This window comes from Pipistrellus kuhlii, unplaced genomic scaffold, assembly GCF_014108245.1.
Source record: "Pipistrellus kuhlii isolate mPipKuh1 unplaced genomic scaffold, mPipKuh1.p scaffold_m20_p_18, whole genome shotgun sequence".
Taxonomy (NCBI): domain Eukaryota; kingdom Metazoa; phylum Chordata; class Mammalia; order Chiroptera; family Vespertilionidae; genus Pipistrellus; species Pipistrellus kuhlii.
In genome coordinates, this window is record NW_023425493.1 from 24,354,141 (window position 1) to 24,377,860 (window position 23,720).

General features: G+C 54.6%; 1 protein-coding gene across 2 annotated transcripts in view; it reads left to right on the forward strand.

Annotated features, from left to right (window-relative positions):
• The window catches only part of IQGAP3 (IQ motif containing GTPase activating protein 3), a 34,236-nt gene extending 14,128 nt beyond the window's left edge, over window positions 1–20,108 (forward strand). For both annotated transcript variants that reach the window (XM_036441979.2, XM_045583268.1), the window contains exons 15-38: window positions 79–242; window positions 1,191–1,281; window positions 2,057–2,224; window positions 2,317–2,456; window positions 2,547–2,717; window positions 6,249–6,332; window positions 6,457–6,528; window positions 6,630–6,699; window positions 7,633–7,841; window positions 8,875–9,027; window positions 9,322–9,485; window positions 9,807–10,031; window positions 10,889–11,029; window positions 11,546–11,630; window positions 11,982–12,214; window positions 12,544–12,676; window positions 12,792–12,894; window positions 13,575–13,701; window positions 15,226–15,313; window positions 16,122–16,334; window positions 16,826–16,992; window positions 17,285–17,386; window positions 17,828–17,936; window positions 18,968–20,108. In XM_036441979.2, the coding sequence (XP_036297872.1) occupies window positions 79–242; window positions 1,191–1,281; window positions 2,057–2,224; window positions 2,317–2,456; window positions 2,547–2,717; window positions 6,249–6,332; window positions 6,457–6,528; window positions 6,630–6,699; window positions 7,633–7,841; window positions 8,875–9,027; window positions 9,322–9,485; window positions 9,807–10,031; window positions 10,889–11,029; window positions 11,546–11,630; window positions 11,982–12,214; window positions 12,544–12,676; window positions 12,792–12,894; window positions 13,575–13,701; window positions 15,226–15,313; window positions 16,122–16,334; window positions 16,826–16,992; window positions 17,285–17,386; window positions 17,828–17,936; window positions 18,968–19,081 (3,326 nt within the window). In that variant the 3' untranslated portion in view covers window positions 19,082–20,108. The remainder of the gene's footprint in view (window positions 1–78; window positions 243–1,190; window positions 1,282–2,056; window positions 2,225–2,316; window positions 2,457–2,546; window positions 2,718–6,248; window positions 6,333–6,456; window positions 6,529–6,629; window positions 6,700–7,632; window positions 7,842–8,874; window positions 9,028–9,321; window positions 9,486–9,806; window positions 10,032–10,888; window positions 11,030–11,545; window positions 11,631–11,981; window positions 12,215–12,543; window positions 12,677–12,791; window positions 12,895–13,574; window positions 13,702–15,225; window positions 15,314–16,121; window positions 16,335–16,825; window positions 16,993–17,284; window positions 17,387–17,827; window positions 17,937–18,967) is intronic.
• The last annotated feature ends 3,612 nt before the right edge of the window (window positions 20,109–23,720 follow it).

Consider the following 23,720-nt stretch of genomic DNA (forward strand, 5'->3'; position numbering starts at 1 on the left):
GGGAGGATGGCCGCTGCAGGGAGCCCTGTCTCTTAGCCATAGGTCTGGGCCCTGTGCCCACCTCGTTCTCTTTCCCAGAGGTCCTCGCGGTCAGTCTCATCAATGAGGCTCTGAACCAGGACAACCCTGAGAAGACCTTATCCGCCCTGCTGCTTCCCTCAGCCGGTTTGGAAAATGTCAGCCTCCCTGTCGCCCCTCGGTACCATCTCCTTCTCGTGGCAGCCAAAAGGCGGAAGGCCCAGGTGAGGTTTGGGCTGTCTGGGTTGGTCATCAGAGCAGGAAGGACATCCCTTGTGGATAGGACTGTAGCCAGTATGCATCATTGGACAGTCCCTTCTGGGGTGGGGGTAGGAAGGGGGTGACCTGGCCATGGAGGAGATGGTTGCCAGCACAGAGCCGTGAGGCCTTGTGCGGGGATAAGAACAGGCCTGGGAGCCAGAGAACTGGGTTAGACATGTTCTGCTCTGACATTAGCGACCATGTGACCTCTAGCAAATCTCTAATGACTCTGAGCTCCACTTATCCTTCTATATAATAAGAGCTAATATGCTAATTAGACCAAACAGCAGAACGACTTACCGGACGAAGCTGGGGCTCCGAGAGCTGGCCATGGCTGTGAGGGCCAAGCACCTTGCACACATTTTGTGTTTCAGGCTTCTAGTTCATCTATGAAATACTACATGCCCTGGTCCTACATACCTCCTGGAATGGGGATAAAAATAAAATGAATTAAAGAATGTGGCACTTTGTGTGGTAGAGAAGGTTGGGAAGGAAAAGGTAAAGCTCAGGATCGGATGGGCCTAAGAAGGCATGAAGCAGGGTAATGGGAGCAGGGCAGGCTGGTGAGTCTCCAGTGTTGGCTCTCTCTGGACATGGCTCAGGCATTGGGCAGGGAAGTGAGCTGTTGACAGGGTGGTGGGTACTGAGGTAAGTGTGAGAGTTCTGGGGATGCTGTGGCCCAGCTGAGATGATGTTGGGGGGAGAGGGGGAGCAAACCTGAAAACAGGTGGAAAGAAACCTGAGGGCAGCAGTCCCAGGGGGCACTGGCCATCCCTAAGCAGAGCGGGAGGAGAGCAGGGGAGACTGCTGTCCCCGTGGCTCCCAATGTCAGCCTGCAGTGGGGTCCCCTGGGCGGCTGGACCTGGGAACCAGGGAGACGACCTGGGCTCTTCTATCTCTCAATTTCCCAGGGGACAAGGGATCCGGGAGCTGTGCTGTGGCTGGAAGAGATCCGCCAGGAAGTGGCCAGAGCCAACCAGGACACACACACAGCTCAGAGGAGTAAATGGCCGGGCAGGGGGCAGCAGGGTGGAGGGGAGGGGAGGAGCTGTGGGCTCGGCAGGAGCCCAGATAACCAGGGCCTCCCTAGCCACCTCCACCTCCTCTTCGGGGAAGTGGGCTGGAATCAGAACAGAAGGGTTGCTGCTTAGACCATAGCTTGGATTTCCCAGCAGTCACTGGGCAGGACAACCTCAGGGGTGGAGAATGCCTCCTATGCGGCACTTCCCCCCACAATGTGAGCATGTGAAATCAGCTGGGGGCCAAAGATGTGTACTATTCGCTATTGTACCCATCAGCCCTGGCTATAGAGCGTTTAGTCTTGAGTGTAGAGAAGTCCTGGTTTTGAGGAAACATAGTCAGGATCAGTGCCAATAGACACAAACATGTGAGCTCTCAGTGTCTGGAGTCCCTTTGTCCATCTGTCTGTGAGTGACTGGAAGGCAGGTGCTGCATCAACCACCTCCACTTTTTGGACTTTATTTTCTTCCTAAGAAACTGTCCTGGGGTTCTGTGCCCATATCCTGGCCTGACCTCCTTTACCAGCTGACTTCCTTTTACCCAGCTCACCCCACACTGCCTCTCCGGGAAGCCTTCCTTGACTGTGGTCTTTTCTTCAAGCACAGCTGTGTCTGCATCCATCCTGGGATAGTCCCTGTCTTCTCCATTACACGGGGTGTTTCTGTGTCCCCTCCGAGTCCCTTACCGGTGGGCAGGACAGGGCCCATGGGGAGGACTTGGGGAAGAATTGACCAGGCCTTTCTGATGCCCTTGCCAGTGGCTCTTGGTGTGGCCGCCATCAATCAGGCCATCAAGGAGGGCAAAGCAGACCAGACAGAGCGGGTGTTGAGGAACCCCAATGTGGCCCTCCGAGGGGTGGTTCCTGACTGTGCCAACGGCTACCAGCGAGTCCTGGAAGGCGCCATGGCAAAGAAGAGGCGCCCAGGTAATGGCCCTAGCCTGCCCCCCCATTCTCAGCCTGCCTTAGCCACCTCTTGTCTCCACCGACCTTTCTCTGCTTACTTGGCTCCTGCTTAGGGGACACAGCCTTCTGGGTTCAACATGACATGAAGGATGGCACCGCCTACTACTTCCACCTCCAGACCTTTCAGGGGACCTGGGAGCGCCCCCGGGGCTGCTGCCTCAACACCTCCCACCTGACGCGGGAGGAGATCCAGGTTGGCGAGCCCCTGCTAGGGAGGAGGCCATGGGTGAGGGATCCCCTGCGAGAGAAGCTCCCACCCACCGGCTCTCTTCCGCCTCCACAGTCAGCCGTCACCAAGGTCACTGCTGCCCACGACCGCCAACAGCTCTGGAAGGCCAACGTCCGCTTTGTCATCCAGCTCCAGGCCCGCCTCCGCGGCTTCCTGGTTCGGCAGAAGTTTGCTGAGCGCTCGCACTTTCTGAGGACCCGGCTCCCAGCCGTCATCAAGATCCAGGTGCCGGGTTCTAGCTTTCTCCGTCTTCAGGGCCTGAACTTATCTGAGCTTCGTGGTTCCCTCTGACATCCCTTTTAAAAAAAAAAAAAATTATAAATATATATATATATATATATATATATATATATATATATATATATATGTATTATTGATTTCAGAGAGGGAAGGAGAGAGAAATAGATAGATAAATGATCAGAGGGAATCATTGATCAGCTGCCTCCTGCACACCCCCTACTGGGGATTGAGCCCACAACCCAGGCGTGTGCCCTGACCGGGAATCGAACCTCTACCTTCTGGTTCACAGGGCGACACTCAACCATTGAGCCACACCAGCCTGGCCCTTGCTACTTCCTTTTTGCTGAGTGGGTTTGGGATGGTCTTTTGGCCTCTGAACATACTGGTGAGGAGCGTGGATTGGGCCCTAGACCACCTGGGTTTGCATTCCAGCTCTCTCCCTTGTGACAGGTTACTCCTGCTGTTTCTTCGTCTGAAGAATAGAACCTGAAATGGTAGCACCCACCTCAGCGGGTGTTGTGAGGACTCAGTGAGATGATATCGAAAGCGCTTTAAATTAGTGCCTGAGTTTAGGCTACAGGAGGACTTCCTACTAGAATAGGAGGAATGAAGAAAGGGCAGTGGTTAAACAGAAAGAGGCGGAATAGCTCTTAGAGAAAGAACTTCTGCCCTTTATCTTTAGCTGGTCCTTCCCAGTCTTATTCTTGCAAGAATAAGGGGGTCTGGCCTAAGTCCTGGGGGAGAGAGGGGGAGGTGGCACAGAGCCTTGGGCCCCCTGCCTTCCAGCTTTGGAGAAAAGAGATTCAGAAACGAGCCTGCTTGGGTGTGAGGCTGTAACCTCAGGCTGGGCACTTTACAAGCCAGGAATGATGGGAGCTGAGCAAAGAGAGACCTCCCCAGGTAGATGTGACCTGGAGGGCCTCATGGAGGTGTTGGCAGTGTAAAGACACTTTATTTAACGAGCATCTCCGAACGCCTGGCATCTGCAGAGGCTGCCACTGGGCACTGGACACTGGGCAGGGGTGTGAGAAGGGCGTGAGACAGCTCATTGGTCACTGGAATACAGCTGACTTTAGACGTTGTGATAGTAGAGGCAAAAAGACATCCTCAGAGCATCCCAGATGCACAGGCTGAGACTGGGAAATGGCCTTCGATTATGGATTACGATGTAGGGCATGTGGGCGGTAATTGAGAGCTCAGGCTTTGGAGTCAGAGGCTGGAGTTTGCCTCCTGGTCCTCTTATTTCTGGGTCCTGTGACCTCGAGCACCCTAGCTCAGCCCTCACCAGCATTCAGTTTCCTCGTTCATTATGATGGCACTCATCTAATGTGAGGATTAGGTAGGAAAATTACATGTAGCACACCGTTCAGAAGGCACTCCATCGGTGGTAGCCATTATGAGCTGCTATATTTCAGGGCATCAGTCCCAGAACTCGATACAGAACCTTAGTCATCAACATTTAGTGAGGTCTGAATCACAGGGATTCCTCCTATGAGCCTGGGCTGGAATTTCACACCAACTCCCCAAGGAGCCAAAAAAAACCACACCGACAGTGAGAGGAGGACAGTCATTTGCTACCGGTGCTGGTGCCATCAAGGTCTGGCCTAAGCCCTGGGAGACAGAGAGGGGGAGGAGGCACAGAGCGATGGAGAAAAGAGATTCAGAAACGAGCCTGCTTGGGTGTGAGACTGTAATCTCTCCTGAACGCTCTGGCCTTGGTCAGGACCCAGTCCAAGTCCTAAATTTCAACAGTCCAGGTTGCGAGGCCCCCGGTTAAGGAGGAGCCACTTGTGTCCTTTACTCGGCAGCTGTCCAGAGGGTATGCCAGGCAGTACCTGGGGTGGGAGAGGAAGGAGTGATGAGGAAAGACATGAAAATGGGGCCTCCCGTCGAAACCGGTTTGGCTCAATGGATAGAGCGTCAGCTTGAGGACTGAAAGATCCCCGGTTCGATTCCGGTCAAGGGCATGTACCTTGGTTGCGGGCACATCCCGAGTAGGGGGTGTGCAAGAGTCAGCTGATCGATGACTCTCTCATCGATGTTTCTAATTCTCTATCTCTCTCCCTTCCTCTCGGTACAAAATCAATAAAATATATTTAAAAAAAGATAAAAGAAGATGGGGCCTCCAGGGTCACTCCAGCCAAGCTGGCTCTTACATCCTGTCCCAGCAGAGGGGCAGTGCAATCCTTAGGCTGGGGAAGGCCTGGCCAGGAGAGATGGCCTAGAGAAGGGCTGGGACAGGGGTCCTCAAACTTTTTAAAGTGGGGGCCAGATCACGGTCCCTCAGAGAGCTGGAGGGCCGGACTATATGAACTATTAATTCCTACTGTAACACCTCGGCTGCGCTCACTGCCCAAAAAACCTGGCGGGCCGGATCGCTGGGAGGACATTGGCTGAAGGGGATGCTCATAACCCACCAGACGACAGCGTTATCAGTGGTAGAGTGTACTCCAGGGCTGGAGCACCCGGGAGGAATTTGATTGGGTCCTAAAGGAGGAGGAATTTCAGAGGGTAGAGGTAAGGCTGGGGTGGGGGGTGGAGGGAGTGGTGGTGGTGAGGAGGAGCATAAGCAAAGATTCACGGACAGAAAATCATAAAGCATGATTAGAAGAAAGTGAAGTATCTGGTGCGGCTAGAATCCTTAAGAAGGTAGAGACCAATGAAAAATTCAGATGGGAGTGTGGGGTCAGATGGACGAGAACTTCTGAGGGCTTCGGGGCTGAGAGAGACATAGTCCAAGTGATTCTTTAGGAAAATGAACGTCAGACAAGCTTGGGGTGAAAGGGAAGAGGCCCCTGGGAAGTAGACCGAAACAGAAGGGAGCCGTGAGATTTGTGTCTTAGAGACCAAAGTGGGTGTGGTTTATGGAGGAGGAGGTCACTTGAACCCTTTGTAGCAGACCAGTCATGGGGAGAGGCCATTAGACTAACAGCTGAATTACTGGGGACCCTGGAGGGAAGATTTACTTAGAGCTGCATGGTATAGTTGTAAAGAGAAGTGTGAGCTGAGAGTGTCAGTGACCTGTACCCACTGGTAGAGGTGGACGGCACGCAGCTCTGTGCCCGTGCACACTCCACACCCATGCCGCCGTGTGCCTCCAGACTGTGCACGTGAGGGATGACGGGGAGTGTGATGTCTGTGGGTGGGCTCAGTGCGTGGGTGAGTGTATCTGGGGAGGACGTGGTGCATGGTTTGCTTAAGTTGGTGAGTAGGTGTGTGCTTTATTAATTTCTTCTAAGCTTGAACCTTAGCTACGTTTCTGCGAGGAGGTGTTGGTGAGCATGGGTACGTGTGCTTGGTTGTATAATGCGAGCTGGTACCAGGGAACGTGGCAGCGGGCATGCTGGCTTTGTGCCAGTGGTTGGCCTCCCCCGTGAAATTCGGAGTTTTTGGGGAACAGGGCCAGTCTCCCCGTCTCCCTCCACTCTCCCTGGAGAGCCCAGGACAAGCTTTCTACAAGCCTCTCGGGCCAACAGGGAGCAGGCAGGGTTAATTCTTTTCTCTCCTAACGTGCAGGCTCACTGGCGGGGTTACAGACAGAGGAAGGCGTACTTGGAACGGTTGCAGTATTTAAAAGCAAACGTCGATGCCGTCATCAAGGTAGCGGGCATGCTTCGGCCAGGTCCCTGTCCCTCTGGCAGTCTTTCAGTCCTCTCCCTGACTTGTGATCTCGGGAGGTGGCTGAAGTGTCCTGGGTCTGAGGGCAGTGTGTCTCCTTCCCCAGATCCAGGCTTGGGCCCGGATGTGGGCAGCTCGGAGGCAATACAGGAGGCGTCTGGGCTACTTCCAGAAGAATGTGAGTGTCACCCCCCTCTCCCTGTCCCTATTCCCAACCGTTACCCCGGAAACCAGGGCGAGGGCGGTCAATGATCCCTTTTCTGTCTGTGTTCACGGCAGGTTAACGCTGTGGTGAAGATCCAGGCCTTTTTCCGAGCAAGGAAGGCCCGGGACGACTATAGGATGCTGGGTGAGCTGCCCGGCCGCGCTCTGCACCGTGAGGGAGCTGCCTGGTTTCCCTCCTCTGTGTCTGGTGTCTCAGCTGCGCGAGTCCGGTGGTTTTCAGGGAAAATGTCACCCCACCCCACCACTTGCAAAGTGGGGTCCTGGCGAAGTTATCTGGCCCTCTGAGCCCTTTCCTCTCATTGGCTGCTGCTGTCCCAAACCTCCAGCCTGCCTTAGGGCCTGGAGTGGGCAGGACAGTGAGCAGATGCCCCTGCCTTGGAGGATCCTCCAGTTTGATGGGAGAGACGGGGATCCCCCCAGAGTCAGGCAGGTCTAGATATTGCTCCTGGGGCTGCACAGCAGGTAAGGGGGAGTTAAGGTTGTCTGCAGGAATGTCGAATGGGTGTGGTGACAGAAGCCGCCCTGCCCACCCCAGTAACAGAAAGCCTGCTCACGGGACAGCTCCTCTAATCAGGTGCATTAGATTCCGGGCTCTCGTTATCTTCCTGTTGCTACCGCCAAAGCCACCCAGAAAGAAAAGGACCTTCCTCCTCTCCCTAGAGGTCCAGAGGCTGATAGTGAAAATGAACTTGGGATGAAGGATGAGAGCAAGTTAGCTCAGCAGAAGTGGGTAGTCAATCGGAATAGGTGGGCCCAGAGGTATCATCCGAGGGAGCTGGGGCTCTGACTTTGGTGTGGCCATCACTAGGATAGGCCCCTATTGGGGGTGAGTCCACCAGCATGGGAGGACAGCTCGTCCTCATCATGCCTGGTTAAGGAGGAGGTCAGGGACAGGACCGATTGGGAGGCTGTCCATTGTCCTCCAGCTACAGGCAGAATCACAGGGGGTCTCGGGCCTGTTGGCTGTAACCAGAAGGGGGACTGAGGGTAGCATGACTAGGGTAGGGGGTGGGTGGTGAGTGCATTCTGATCCTGATGCCTCTTTTCTTCCTGCCAGTCCACACGCCCCACCCCCCGCTCAGCGTGGTGCGCAGATTTGTCCACCTCTTGAATCAAAGCCAGCAGGACTTCTTGGCTGAGGCAGAGCTGCTAAAGCTCCAGGAAGAGGTGGTCAGGACAATCCGGTCCAACCAGCAGCTAGAGCAGGACCTCAACCTCATGGACATCAAGATTGGCCTGCTGGTGAAGAACCGGATCACCCTGCAGGTGAGGGGCCTGCCCCGAATCCGGCTGCTTCTGGAGCCGTGAGAGTGACACTCTGTGGTTGCCAATCCGCTATTGTTAAGTGTCTGGATTTCATCTCCTTGCTCAGGTCCCTGGTCCAGGGGTCCTCTGCCCTCGTAATTTGTTGGACACGTGATATAGTAGAAAGAGCATTGGACATACAATTGGAATGCCTGGCTCTGCCGATGCCAGGCACTGTGGGCTGGTGATTAACTTCTGAGTCTGTTTCCTCGTTAGTAAAGTGGAAATAACGAGAGGGCCCACCTCACCCGGCCAAATGTAGAGATAGATAGCTCCTTAAACTCTAAATTACCATACAATTACGCAGGGGTGGGATAGAAATGATATTTCCACTTAAATTTGTATAACAGTCCAATAAGAACTAACAGGGGAGCATTTTAGGTCTTGCTTCCTGGTAATTATTATCAGTTTTGGTTCAAATAAATTCAAAAAAGAAGAAGAACTAACAGCAAAACCAGTGAACATGCCAAAGTCAGTTTGGCTCAATGGATAGAGTGTTGGCCTGCGGACTCAATGGTCCCAGGTTCGATTCCGGTAAAGGGCATGTACCTTGGTTGCGGGCACATCCCCAGTAGGAGGTGTGCAGGAGGCAGCTGATTGACTTTTCTCTCTCATCGATGTTTCTGACTCTCTATCCCTCTCCTTTCCTCTGTAAAATATCAATAATATATATTTAAAAAAAAAACAAAAAACTAAAAAAACACACCAGTAGACATGATGCCTCGGCCTGGCAACCCAGTCCTCTCTGGGGACTCACCCTGTGAGAGCAGGGGTGCCAGGTGGAGTTTTGGGGCAGAAGGAGGGGCCCCTCCTCACCCTAGAACTGCTTAGCTCCCTTGGCTCACGCCCTGAAGACCTTGAACAGCAGAAAGCCCTGGCTCTTCCAGCCGCTGATTCTAGACCATATGTTCTGTGCTCCGGGCTGGCCCGGGCTGGTTGTGTCATCCGCTCTCCTCCCCACCTCCTCCCTTTCCTCTCCCTCTCCCCTCCGCAGGAGGTGGTCCTCCACTGCAAGAAGCTGACCAAGAAGAACAAGGAACAGCTGTCGGACATGATGGTTCTGGACAAGCAGAAGGGACTAAAGGCGCTGAGTAAAGAGAAACGGCAGAAGCTAGAAGCTTACCAGCACCTCTTTTACCTGCTCCAGGTGAGCAGAGGACTTTGGAAGGAGATGTCTCCACCATCTCCTGAGGCTCTGGGACCTTGAGGCCTGCCAGTGCTTTTGCCTCCATGTGAGGTGTCCTTTCCCATAGTCCTAATGCCCCCCTTCCCCCCCGGCAAAGGGACTGTTCCTCCCATTTGTCTGCAATGCTTCTGCACCCCTGAGAAAACGTGACAGCGCTTTCTCCATTCCAAGTTCTCATCAGGAAAACCGTCCTTTCTCCGATCCTGGTCCTTGAGGTGCGTGAGCAGTCATGCCCATCTCCCCCATTGCTTGCAGACTCAGCCCATCTACCTGGCCAAGCTGATCTTCCAGATGCCGCAGAATAAAACCACCAAGTTCATGGAGTCCGTGATTTTCAGTCTGTACAACTATGCCTCCAACCGCCGCGAGGCCTATCTCCTGCTCCAGCTGTTCAGGACGGCGCTCCAGGAGGAAATCAAGTAGGTTCCAGATGCAAAGGAAGGGGAAGAGCACAGGTCAGGAGATGCCGCTGTTGTTTCCTTCACAAGGCAGCCATTTGTTGAGGGTTGAGGCTAGAAATGGAATCAGAAGACCTCGTTTCTCTGCCTCCCGTGTAGTGACTGTCAGACATCTCCTACGACAGCACAGCAGGACAGGGGCTGGAGATAACAGGTCATTTCTAGGAGGAGGGACACCAGAGCAAGCTTCAAAGAGCCAAAAATCTCAAGAAGGAAAAGCAACTGTTTGTCCTACACAGGCAGGAGGCCAGCTTCAATGACCTCTTGAACTTCCTCCCATAGGTCAAAGGTAGAACAGCCCCAGGACATGGTGACAGGCAACCCAACTGTGGTGAGGCTGGTGGTGAGATTCTACCGCAACGGGCGTGGACAGAGCGCCCTAAGGGAGATCCTAAGCAAGGTAATCCAGGACGTGCTGGAGGACAAGATGCTGAGCATCCACACGGACCCTGTGCACATCTACAAGAGCTGGGTCAACCAGACCGAGGCCCAGACAGGGCAGCGCAGGTGAGCAGGTGGGCAGAGGACAGGGGGAGAGCTCTCTTTGATCAGCTCTGTCTTGGGCCCCACAGGGGGAAGCTTAGGTGTGCTTTGAAGGTGGCATGTAAATGAGCATGCTGATTATTCAAATGCGACACCAGCCCTATAGGTTGAAATAAGGTAGCCTTTCAGACCTCCTCTGGTAATTACTGTGGGACTGACACAAATGACACTGGACCTGGTGTGCTTAACATAGAAAGAGCAGCACAGATGAGTATGCAGATTTGTCTAATTGCTGTGTCAGTGCCGGTAAATGATATGTCAGATTTGTTAGGAGTTGGGTTATGGACTCCTTATTGATAGGGATATAGATGAATATCCAGATTTATGATGAATAGGCAAATGAGATAGTGGAGAAATAGGTTGGCCTTACAGATTGGAGGCATTACTCAGATGCGTAGGTACTAGAGAAGGGAGCCACTGAGGAGGGCAGGCAGTGCTGGTGGCTTCTCGCGGAGGCGCACAGGCCCTGGCCCAGCTTTCCCTGTTGCTCTGACTGTCAAAGCCTAAGTGCCCACAGCCCTGGTGTCCTCAGTTCCCCTCGGGAGACTTCCCACAGGCTCCAGGTTCTCCGTTCTCTTCTGCACTTTTCCACCTCCCGTGGCTTATTCCAGCCCTTCCTTTACTTTCCACTCACACAGACCCAGTCCCTTCTGAGTCCTTTTCCTTATTTTGGCCTGTTCCCCTGAAGCATGCTGGACGGCCCTTAGCACGTGCGTGCATGCAGTCCTGTTGTTAGATGAAGAGCTTAAGGGAGAAGACCTTAGGAGGAGAGGCCCTGGGAGGGGGACTCTGGCTGATACCTTGTCTCTCTCTGCCCACAGCCACCTCCCCTACAGCGTCACCCCAGAGCAGGCCTTGAGCCACCCTGAGGTCCAGAGACGACTGGACATCTCCCTTCGCAGCCTCCTCGCCGTGACCGACAAATTCCTCGTAGCCATCATCTCGTCTGTGGACCAAATTCCGTACGTGCAACAGCCCCGCCCCGCCCCGGCCAGGCCGTGATGGGAAGAGCAGAGCAGTCCTGAGGGCTGGGCAGGACGAAGGGATGTGGCTGGGGGTGCCCTAGGGCTTCTAGGAGGTGCAGGGAGAGAGTGCACAGACACCCTGCCAGAGGCTGAGCTGGAATCCAGATGCAGGTCTGCATGTGGCCTGTCAGGACTCACTGGAGCCACAGAGGAAACATCAAGTGATTATGGGGACATATTATTGTATGTATGTTCTTCACAGGCCCGGTGGGAAACTGAGAGCCTAGTGGGTGAGGGCCCTGGTCTGGGGTTACGGACACAGGGCATGAGGGAGGGACAAGACCCAGAGATGTTTCGGGGAGGGCATCGGGGAGCTGGCTGTGGAGGGTCAGTGCTGGTGCTGAACTCCGGTGTGGCTGAGCCCGGGGGGTGGGGGGGAGCACTCCTGACCCGCTGCTCTGAACTCCGGTGGAAAGGGGCAGGAACACAGCCCACCAATTGTCTTGTCCCCAGCTACGGGATGCGCTATGTGGCCAAGGTCCTGAAGACGACTCTGGCAGAGAAGTTCCCTGACGCCACGGAAAACGAAATCTATAAGGCAAGTGTCTCTCCTCCCCAGCCCCAGTGGTGCCTGTGAACTAGACTGAGACAAGAGGACAAGAAAACCCTGTCCTCTAAAAATGTAGGAAGTGAAATGGACCCTGGCTTACCAGCAGGGCTTCAGGTAGAAGACAGACAGGCAATTGGGACATGAACTGACGACCCTAGACTTGTCGGGAGATCTGGGTTCTAGTCCTACCTCTCCCTCAAGTTTGCTGTGTGACCTTGATCAAGTTGCTGGCCTGCTCTAGGTTCTGGTGGGTCTTTCTAGCCCAGTGAGCTGGGCAGGCGGGGCTGGGCTGCCAGGGCAGAGCCTGGGGCGCTGCTGAGATGTCTCCTCTGCCCTCAGGTGGTGGGGAACCTGCTGTACTACCGATTCCTGAACCCCGCGGTAGTGGCCCCCGACGCCTTTGACATTGTGGCCATGGCAGCGGGCGGTGCCCTGGCCGCCCCCCAGCGCCACACCCTGGGGGCCGTGGCTCAGCTCCTGCAGCACGCCGCAGCGGGCAAGACCTTCTCGGGGGAGAGCCGGCACCTGCAAGTCTTGAACGACTATCTGGAGGAGACGCACTCCAAGTTCAGGTCCAGAGTCCTGGCACCCTGCTCCTCTCCGAGCCCTTTTTCTCCTCCTCTGAACTCCTGCCCCACTGCCCGTCTCGGGAATCCACGAGGAAGAGAGGCACGGGATGAAGAGAATAGTTGTGGGCTGGAGGGGAGGTTGTTGGAAGCACACCCCAGCGGAGGGAAAGAGGACTATTGAGGAAGTGGTTTGGGGGGAACTGGGAGAGAGGGAGGCAGGACAGAGGGTGGAGCTGAGACTGGAGGTCAGAGCTGGCTTGGCCGGTCACTGGAGGGGGCTGACCCGCCCCCCTCACTTGCTCCCCACCCCCCTCCCCGCCCTGTGGAGATAGGAGGTTCGTCTGCCGAGCCTGCCAGGTGCCCGAGCCAGAAGAGCGCTTCGCGATGGACGAGTACTCGGACATGGTGGCCGTGTCTAAACCCACCGTGTACATCACCGTGGGGGAGCTGGTCAACACCCACAGGGTGAGGGGCTGCACCTGGGGGTCTGGGCAGGCGGGCAGGGCTGTGGAAGTCCACGATGGGTGGGGGCATGACCCTTGCAGGAAGGCCTGGCTCAGACCCTGCCTCCATGCCGCAGCTGTTGCTGGAGCACCAGGACTGGATCGCTCCTGATCACCGTGACCCCCTCCATGAGCTCCTAGAGGACCTTGGGGAGCTGCCCACTGTCCCTGACCTCGTCGGTGCGTGCTGGGGCCAGCTGGGGGCCTGCAGGGAGGGATGGGCAGGCAGGTGAGCAGGGCATGCTCACCTGCCCTCTAGAGTTTTTGTGCAGCCAACGATGTGTGTCAGGAAGCTGGTTACCCACTCCTTCTCCCTCTCCCTCTCATTGGGAGGTGGACACGTAGTCACAGACAGATACAGAGAGAGTGGGAAGACAGTAGAGACACATGCCATCATATAAGTGGCCAATTAAGTCACATGAGCTAGCCCTGTCCGGTGTGGCTCAGTTGGTTGGGCATTGTCTCGTGCACTGAGAGGTTGCCAGTTCAATTCCCAATCAAGGCACCTGCCCAGGTTTCAGACTCAATCCCTGGTTGGGGTCATGCAGGAGGCAGCCAGTCGATGTTTTGCTCAGGATTTCAGGAGTTATGGATTGGGGTAGACAGAATGGAGGTGCTGACAGATAGGAGAGAGCTAGGAGCTCTAGGCTCAGGGAGGTACAGCTGGGGAGACAAGTCTCCAGTGACACAAGGGTGAGCTCTGTGGGTAACAGCCCTCCCCTTGGTGCTCAGGGTTGAGGTGCCGGGATCAGTGTGGGAAAGCTTCCTGGAAGAGGGGTGCGTGGAGCAGTGTCTACTGTGACCCTGTCTCTGCGTGTGGATGTGTATGCTTATCTCTCCCTTTTCTCACCCCACCTCAGGGGAAAACGTAGCCGCCGACGGGAGCGTGGATCTGAGCAAGCTGGAGGTGTCCCTGACGCTTACCAACAAGTTTGAAGGGCTAGAGACGGACGCCGAGGATACCAGTGCCCGGAGCCTTCTCCGGAGGTGAGTGGGCGTGGCCACGGCCCCTGCCCCGGAGCTTTCCCGCTCAGGCCAGTAAAACGGCCTGCACAGAAGTGGCCAGCCCCCCTCCCTCCTGGGCTCTCCTGTCCTCTTCTCCCTGAGCCTAACGCATTCCCCTTACTGCCGCTCAGCTGCCTCCGCCGGCAGCCAGCTTCTGCTGAAGGCAGAGGAGGGGTTAGGACATTGGCAACAGCAGACCTTTGTGTGGTTGTGCTGTCGATCCGATGCTTTTTCATGTTATCATTTAACCTGAGCAACGGGCTGCTTCCCAGTTGCGGAAAGAAACTCGAGGTTAAGCAATTGGCCCAGAGCCGCACAGCCAGTTGGTTGTGGAGCTCACGGTTCTAATTCCTGTTGTTGACAAGTGATGGTCCGACATGGGCCTGGAGCTTGCTTCCCCCAGTTCTGCAAAAGTGAGGGAGGCCCTGCCAGTGTGACTCAGTGGTTAAGCGTTGACCCATGAACCAAGAGGTCACCGGTTCGATTCCTGGTCAGGCACATGCCAGGTTTCAGGTTTGGTCCCTAGTAGGGAGGGTGCAGGAAGCAGCCAATTGGTATTTCTGTCTCTCTCCCCCTCTCTCTCTGAAATCAATACAAATATATATATATATATATATATATATATATATATATATATATATATATATATTTATTTATTTATTTATTTATTTATTTTATTTTATTTTTTTTTAAGTGAGAGAGGGCTGGAACCAGTTTGGCTCAGTGGATAGAGCATCGGCCTGCAGACTGAAAGGTCTCAGGTTCGATTCCGGTCAAGGGCATGTACCTTGGTTGCGGGCACATCCCTGATGGGGGTTGTGCAGAAGGCAGCTGGTTGATGTTTCTCTCTCATCAATGTTTCTGGCTCTCTATCCCTTTCCCTTCCTCTCTGTAAAAAATCAATAAAATATATTTAAAAATAAATCAAAATAAAAAGTGAGAGAGGCTCACAAAGGGTTGGGCTGGTCTTCGGGCAGAAGAGGAGCCGAGTCACCACCTCGATCTCCCCACCAGCAAGGCGGCTCCTCATTCATTCACCTGGAAACCAGGGAGCTGGGTGCTTGGCTCTGTCTTGCCATCCACGCCTTGCAGCGGGGTCAGGCCAGGGGTGGACACCCAGCCAGAGCCACCAAGAGGGAGGTGGTGTCCGGTGCATTGAGGGCTGAGGAGAAGGACACCTGGGTTGGGAAAGGTCTCACAGAGGAGCAAGTGCGAACTTCAGCCAAAAAACTCAAAGGCAGACACTTTGTGGGAGGGCCCCGCAGGCAGAGGACACAGAGGTGGAAGAGCACAGAATGTTCCCACGGTGGTAGCGCTTCCTGCACCACAGGGTCTCCCACCTCGTTGCCTTCTCCTCGCACACTCCCCCTCGCTCTCCTCCCTCCCTAGTGTCCCTGGCAGCCATGGTGCTAGGCGGGGCCCACTTACTGTCAGCTCTCTAGCTACCCCACAACCAGACCCTTCCCCTGCCCCTCACCTTTCCCCTTCACCCCTCTCCTCCTGCAGCACCAAGCAGTTACTGGCCGACATCATGCAGTTCCACCCTGGGGACTCCGTCAAGGAGATGTTGTCCCTGTCAGTGTCCAGCTCACAGGTACTGTATTGTTCGTCTCCACCTCACGCCACCGACACTGCCGATTCCTCCCCCGGGACCCCACCCATAACCTACCACAAGCAGACACCGCTGCTCGCCAGTAAGGAGAACTCTGGTGGGCCAAGGCCTTTGCCCCTGACCCCAGAGACCCACAGGCTGAGAAGAGCAGCCCTCGCTGTGGGGAGCCTCTGGCTGCAGAGTCCGGGGACTCCACCTTCCTCCCCGCTCCCCGCTGAAGCAAGGGTGAGCTCTGCAGGACACCAGCCCCTGACCCCAGGCCGGTGCTGGAGGTGCCAGGAGGCGGTCTGGGCAGGCGACCTGAATGCGCGCCAGAGGCTGGTGCTGGGCCGAGGGGGTGGGCGCTTGGAGGCCTGGAGACCGGAGAAAGTGGTAAGAGGGTGGGGGGCCAGGGCCGGAGTGAAGGCTCAGCTAGGGCTCTCCAGAGAGCAGTGGGATGGCGGTAGAGGCACGACCCGGCACCCAGGACAGGAGGGAGATGCCCCAGACACCCTGGCGCATCACAGCGCCCGTGTTGGGAAGTCGCAGCCAGTGTCTGTCCGGAGTCCTTTCTGCTGTTCTTCCCTGGGGTCTCCCGTGAGCCTCTGCTCCTCCCAGTGACCCATGAGGCTTCCATGTCTATGATGTTACACCTCATGTTCTTCACAGGCCACCCAGGAGCTGGGCTCTAGGGGCCGCTCCTGACAATGTCCCGAAGCGCCTCTCTGCTGCTGGGCCCTCTGGGCCTGCCCTGGCTGGGGGACGGACTGGGGGGGCCAGGCAGACCTTAAGGCAGCATCTGTGCCCCCAGGAAGCAGCGCACAAGCGGCTGATGTGCTGGCGCCAGGCCTGTGAGGCCCAGAACGCGGAGCCCCTCCGGCACCGCCGCTCCCTGAAGGCGGACGCCCTCCTGCCGCTGGCGGAGAAGCAGCGGCGCGCCCTGCGGAACCTGCGCCGGCTGGAGGGCCTGGGGCTGGTCAGCGCCAGCGATGGCTACCAGGGGCTGGTGGACGAACTGGCCAAGGTAATGGCCTGGGCCTGGGACAGTGTGTGTGTGTGTGCGCGCGCGTGCATGTGTGTGTGTGTGTGTGTACACGTGTGCTTGTGTGTGTGCATGCACACATGTGCATAGTATTGGCACCTCAAGGGCAGGCCTCTCCCTGGGAAGTGCCCACCCTAAATCGTCACCACCCAGGGGAAGGCCCTGGGCCTCCAAAGGCTCCTGTTGGAGAGAAAGGGCTTAGACTTGGTCAGGGAAGGAGGTTTGCGCGCAGCTCTCTATTCCTGAGAATCAGGAAGCCTTGAGACAGTCACTCCTCAGCGGGGAAGGCCATCCTCTGAAGGTTTGGGATGGCATCCTTGAGATTGTCCCCCTCTCAGGAAAAGTAGCCTTGGAATCTCCCTCTTCCTGCTCTTCCTGGAGGTGCAGGAGTTGTTCTTGGGCCTGGGTCAGGCCTTGAGGCTCTCCTGCCAGGAAGGGCCAACACCCCCTCCCTTGGCCCCCGCCCCCCCCAGGATATCCGTAACCAGCGCCGGCACCGGCAGCGACGGCAGGCAGAGCTGGTGAAGCTCCGGGCCACGCTCCAGGGCCTGCATGCCAAGACCAGCTTCTACGAGGAGCAGGGCGACTACTACAGCCAGTACATCCGGGCCTGCCTGGACCACCTGGGCCCCGGGTCCAAGTAGGTGCCTCCTTCTTCACGTGTGACCTCTCACCCTGCCCAGACTGACCTTTGCCCCGCTCTCTGCCAGCTGGCAGAGGGGCATTCACTCCGGCACAGCACGGCCCCTCCTCTCTCGGGCCTTTGGTCTCCCCTGCAGAGTCTTGGGCTCAGGTGCAGCCCCTCCTGTGTCTCCCACCAGTGAGAAGTGTCCCTCAGGGTCTAATTTCCTCCCTACCAGCCACAGAAAGTACACTGTCTTTAGTGCCGAGGAGTTTATTGGATTAATTCTCTGGGGCCTCTGTTTAATCAGGAGTTCTGGGAAAGGGAAGAAGCAGCTGTCTCTTCATTACACTGCGGCCCAGCTCCTGGAGAAGGGTGTCTTGGTGGAAATTGAGGATCTCCCCACCTCTCAGTATGTTTCTTCGGAGGGCAGGAGGTCCTGTCCCGTTATCTGGGGGTGGAGCCCGGGCTGGGCTCCAGGTAGGAGGGGAGGAGACGCATGGTCCTTGCCTTGAAGGAGCTGTTGGAATGGTGGGGAGGTCGGCCATGTCCACACAGAAAGTTGAAGGCAGTGGGCGTGGTCAGGCACAGTTGTAGACACCCCACGGCCGGCCGAGGACCCTGGGAAAGGTTCCCAGAGGAGAGAACATGTGATTGGGGCCGGGCAGATAGAGGCGGGATGGTGACCAGAAGTAAGATTGGGAAAGACAGAGCTGGGCCCTGGGATGGCAGAGGGGAGGGCTGGGCTCCGGGTGGCACGGCACTGCCCGGGGTGAGGAGCCGTGGGTGGGAGAGTGGGACTGTGACCCTGGAAAGAGGCAAGAGCCCCCATCTTGAATCCTGTTCCTGATAGCTTCAGAAATGTGATCTTCGACATCAGTCCTGGAGATGAGGCGGGAAAGTTCGAAGTGAATGCCAAGTTCCTGGGCGTGGACATGGAACGGTTCCAGCTGCACTATCAGGTGAGGGGGTGCCCTCACGAGCCTCAAGACACCGGCCAGGCTGTAGGTGCGAGCCTCATGACGTGGGCTGGCCCCAGGTGGCATCCGCTCTGTTCCCCACCCGATCGGCATCGCGGGTTCCCGAAGAAAAGGGAGAGGGTCTTTGCAGACCCCCTGCCATGCATCAGGACAATGACCGGGCTGGCAACGTCAGAAGTAGGATTAATACTTGAAGCCCTATGGCAAGTCAGGGACTTGGCACGTTAGCTCGTTTAATCCTCTCCACAGCTCTGAAGCATTATGCCTGTTTTACAGGCTCTGAGGATAAAAGGTTAAGAAACCAGCCTAAATCAGAGACCATTCAGGAAAGCAGTGGTTTTAAATCCAAATCTTTTTGCTGCCCTGGCCAGTTTTGGTCAGTGGTAAGAGTGTCAGCTGCTAACTGAAGGGTCGCAGGCTTGATCCCCGGCATAGTTGGAGTGCGTGAGGGTGGCGACCAGTGGATGTGTCTCTCACATAGATGTTTCTCTGTCTCCCTCCCTTCCACTCTCTCTAGAAGTCAATGGAAAAAATATCCTTAGGTGAGGATTAACAAAACAAAACTGTTTTGGCTTTTATTTTACTTTTTTTTTTTTTTTGATTGATTTCAGAGTGGAAGGGAGAGGGAGTGAGATATAGAAACATCCATGATGAGAGAGAACCACTGATCAGCTTCCTCCTGCACATCCCTTACTGGGGATCAAGCCTGCAACCTGGGCATGTGCCCTGACCAGGAATCGAACCTCGACCTCCTGGTTCTTAGGTCGACACCCAACCACAGAGCCACACTCGCTGGGCTGTTTTGCCTTTTGAATGAGAAAACTGGTTTCAGACCCCGACTCTGCTGGAATTGACATTGGTCATGTCGCGGGCCTTGGTTTCCTCATCTGTGAAGTGAGGTGCGGTGGCCAGTGCCCCTGGATGACTGTAAGGCTCTGAGACGTTTCATAGACTGGCGGGGCCGCAGTAAAGAACCTTTAACCTCTCCTCCCTGCCCCTTCCCTTTCTCCCAGGACCTCCTGCAGCTCCAGTACGAGGGTGTGGCTGTCATGAAACTCTTCAGCAAGGCCAAGGTCAACGTCAACCTCCTCATCTTCCTCCTCAACAAGAAATTCATGCGGAAGTGACAGAGGCAGCGGGTGCTACCCAAGCCCTTATTTCGCTGGATGCTTTTTTTTTTTTTAACACTAACTCACTACTCGGCTTCCCTGCAGACACCCAGAGCTCAGGACTGGACAAGGTTCAAGGAGCCTGCACCCCTTCCCTGGCTGGAAGGATTTGTCTATCTGGCCACAAGTGGGGTCTCTATTGACTAAAGTCAGCCTTGCCCCAGAGTCTGGCTGTGCGACTTTTAAGTCCCAGGACCCCACAGTTTTTTAGATGGTGGGGCGTGAACCTAGATGGGACAGACCCTGCCCTTTGGCCCGGGAAGACAGCTGCACTGTGTCCGCTGCTGCCCTCCTGTGGTCACCCCAATATCACACGCACTGCACTTGCATCCTTATTTCCTCTCCCTTCTCTGCAGTCCCTAAGGCCAGGGCTGGGCTTCCTATCCCTACTGCTTCATCAGCAGGGGGTATCCCTACCCTGCTGGAGCCCAGGCCAGTCTGCTGCTATGACGCCCCACACCCTCCAGCCTCCCCCTCCCACCCCGGAGGGAGTGGACAATGCTTGGTAATGCCCACGGGGAGCTGTGGCTGTTATCCTCCAGGGTGGCATCGGCAAGATGACCCTCCATTAACCTTAAACCCCACTCTTTGTGTATGGGCTGTTTTACATGTGGGTCACTAGGGTATTTATCTTCTCTCCCAGGCTTACACTTTGGATGGGGGTTTTAATTCTTTCATCTGTTTGAGCTCAGAAAAAATAGTCCTCATTTCCCTTATTCATGCCAATATTTATGCCAGTCTTTTATGCCTTGGGTTTTAAGCCACCTGAGGTCAGAGGCAATCAGATTCCCACTCATGTCGCAGACCTCAGTATTTCAGCTTCATGCGGTACAAAGAGCAGTCTTTCCCTGAGAGCCGATTCTTCCACAGCAACTTTAATGGGCTGCCGTCTTGTCTCTGCCACTCTCTCTTGTCCCCGCATCTACCAACTTCCTGTCCCTGTCGCCCTTCTGATATCATTTTAATAAAAGCAGCTATTACCTCACATCCTTTGTTCCCCCTTATTTCATTTGCTGCAGAGCAGGCCTGCATGGCCTTGGACAGATCTTTCCTGCAGCCTCCTCACGTCCCCCCGCCTGCCTCCCATGTGGGACCACTCTGCCCGTCTGAGCTTGGAAAAGCTTAATGAGATGTGGCATTTATGCCACTCTTCCCTCCCCAGGGGACAGAGAGGAGGAGGAAGAAATTCTTAGGTTTCGATTCTGCCATTCTGTTTTTATCAGCCACTCTGGAGACGAAAGCCAAGAGGAGGAGAAAGCAGTCCGGGTTCTACCCCGCCCGCTTCGCACCCATTTCCAGCGGGTTCTTTTCCGGAGCCGCGGGTGACAACACCGAAGGTACTTGAGCGGCAGCTCCGTAGAGATACCGCACAAAACCCCCCTCCCAGCCCCCTGAGAGAGGGGACAGGGCACCCCTGGTGGGCCCCCACGTTTGCCTGCTGAGCCTGCCTCCCTGCACTCATCCCATCATGTCACTCGGGATTTGTCTCGCTGTCACATTCAGTCTGTCACATCCTCTCCCCCTCTTAACATGTCACGGCAAATGCTTCAAGTGCCGCCCTGCTCTGGGTGACAATGACACATCCCAGTGGAGCCAAGTTTCTACACATGATCAGTCATTAGAACTCTCACCAAATGACTCCAACACCATCCCACTGGGACGCCCCCCCCTCCACCGTCACATGACCCGGGCCCCCTACATACAGCACATACGGGAATGTCACCATCGCCGCCCTCGTGTCGGGCCTGTCATAGACATTTGCCTAGACGGCACCTCTACAAAGGTGCGCGGTCACTATCTTTGCTTAATGGAATGCAAATGAGGCAAGTAGGGTTGGTATCTGTCCAAGGTGACACAGCTGGTAAGGGGCAGGGCAGGGCTTTAAATTCAGGCCCAGCCACTCAGAATTTACATTCCCCCGCATTTTCCTCTGAAAGAAACATTTCCTCTTTCTTCAGCCCACTCTCTTCCAAGCCTCCCCCGACTCCTCCCCTGCGAGTGAGTGTCCCCGGGGAGCGTCCGTTTATCAGTGTCCTTTCCTGACCTCCAGCGCGCCGTCTGAGAGGCAGGCGCTGGGCTCCTGGGGTGGGAGTATCTACTAGAGCAGCCTCTTTGGAGGACAGTTTGGCGAGATAAAAGCTGTAAGTGCAGGGCGCCGGGACAGTTCAGTGGGGAAGACTAGACTTCCTGCCACATGGTGCTGCGACAACAGGGTGTCCAACTGTGAGAGAAAGAAGTTGGACCCCTACCTCACCGTTGACAGACATCCCCATAGATCATGATGAGTTCATCAAAACGGATCACAGACCTTAAGTAAGAGCTAAAACTGTAAGACTCGGAAGAAAACATAGATACAAATTTTCGTGACTTTGGATTAGGCAATGATTTCCTAGAACACTAAAAAGCAAAGTGGCCAAAATAATAGTATTTTTTAATAAATTGGACTGTGTCAAAGTTAAGAATGTGTGCTTCAGCTTGGCTGGTGTGGCTCAGTGATTGAGCATCGACTTATACGACCTATGAGTCAGGAGGTCACAGTTTGATTCCTGGTCAGGGCACATGTCTAAGCCTCCTGCACGCACCCTACCAGGGCTGGGGATTGAGCCAGCAACCAAGGTACGTGCCCTTGACTGGAATCGAACCCAGGACCCTTCATTCCACATGCTGGCTCTCTACCCACTGAGCCAAACCAGCTAAGCTCACTTTTTAAGGAACAAAAGCTTCTAACACCCTTCACTGAATTTTCTTGGGGGTACATCTTTTTCTCCTGCATTTTCCCTTTCTCTTGCCTCTTCTTCAGCTTTGTGTTCCTGTTCTGGCACTAACTCCGCCCTGGTCCATTCCTCAGGAACCACTTCAGGTGCTCCTCAGCCACACCAGGTTCAAGCTGTTTGCTGTCTCAGTCCCAGCCTTGCTGATTTTTGCAACCTTTGTGCTACAACGTTGCGATGGCTGATATACATTTTTTGGCTCTGTTACAATCTTACACAACTACCATCATATATGCAGTCTATCCTGGATCAAAAATTGTTATGTGGCGCCTGACTGCATATTACAATGTTTGATATTTGCATATATTTCACCACAATAAGTCTAGTGAACAACATCTAGTGATTACTACACAGTGTTACTATTTTTTTCTTGCGATGAGATGTGCTTCTCAGTCTTGAAGGCATGCATTCAAATCACCCATGAATCCTGTTCAAATGCACACTGTGATTAGCAGTTCGGAGTCGGTTGAGATTCTCGGCAGTTGTCTCCCAGGCGATGTCCACACTGAGGGGTCAGTGGCTTGCGACCCCCAGAGACGGCAGATGACCCCTGCTTGCTTCTCTAACTTTCCCAAATGTGGTGGAAGCTCAGGTCTAGAGTTTTGAAAATCTATCTTTCCCTCTCAAAGATTGGAGCCTTCTATTTTTACCTCCCATCTTTTGACACCTTCTATTCTCCAAAATTCTGCACAGACCGGGGGCAAGGCCCCAGCACCATCTGTGCACACGCTCTCCGTGCTGCCGCTGAGCTTCACCGGCTGGAGAGAGGAAGTCCTCGAACAAATGGGCTGTAGATTCAATTCTCCCCCTTCCAGAACTTCAAAATCTCTTCTTCCCACTTTAAATATCCACCTTAGGAGAGAAATAGCAAGAAAATGCAAGTTGGGAATTGTATTCCTTTTGTCTTCTGTCACCAGGACTCTCCTTGCCTCAGCGGAGGACTCTTTTTGATACTCTTTCTTGTTCCAAATATGACCAGCCTCCCCCTGGCCCTGGCCATGAGAAAGAAAACTCAGATGTCCCATAAACCTCTGCTTTCTGTACTATACCAACAGGTTGGCAACCCCTTGCATTTGCTCTTGGTTACGTGCGGTCCTCTTGTTCTGTAGGGGATGGATGGAGAGGGGCTTTGTTGCAAGGCACCATACATACATACATACATTATGTACATTATCTACTGTAATCTTTGCAGCGCTTTTATTTTTTATGTTTTTATCCTCACCCTAGGGCATGCCTTCACTGATTTCAGAGAGAGAGAGAGGGAGAGAGAGAAAAACATCAACATGAGAGGGAAACATCGATTGGCTGCCTCCCACACGCACCCAGACTGAGTATCAAGCCTGCAACCTGGGTACGATATATGCTCAACCAACTGAGCCACACAGGCTAGGGCTTTGCAGCACTTGATCAGCATTGCCCTCACATTGTCACTGAGGACACTGAGGCTCAGAGAGGATCAATGACATGCCTCAGGCCCCAAAGCTAGAAATGACTGAGCTTTTGTATGTGCCACTTCCACATCCCACGGGAAGGTCTTCAGAGCCCCTGACAGGCCTGGCGCTGTCATCGCCTGTGGTAACAGTGCCTCTTCTGGAACAGCTCCTGGTGACCCGCCTGGGGCCCTTCTTGAGGAGCTCTCACTCTTTTCAGAAATACATCTGGGGGGTTTACTTGGTTTGTTGTTATTGTTTCATCATAGACGTGCTTGTGAGTAGATAATGCACCATGAACGTTCCTATTAATGGAAACCTTTCAGTGTTGGGATCCATGCTTTTAAACTTTTTATAAAAAGGTCAGAAGCAATGAATCCATAGCTAAATGGAACA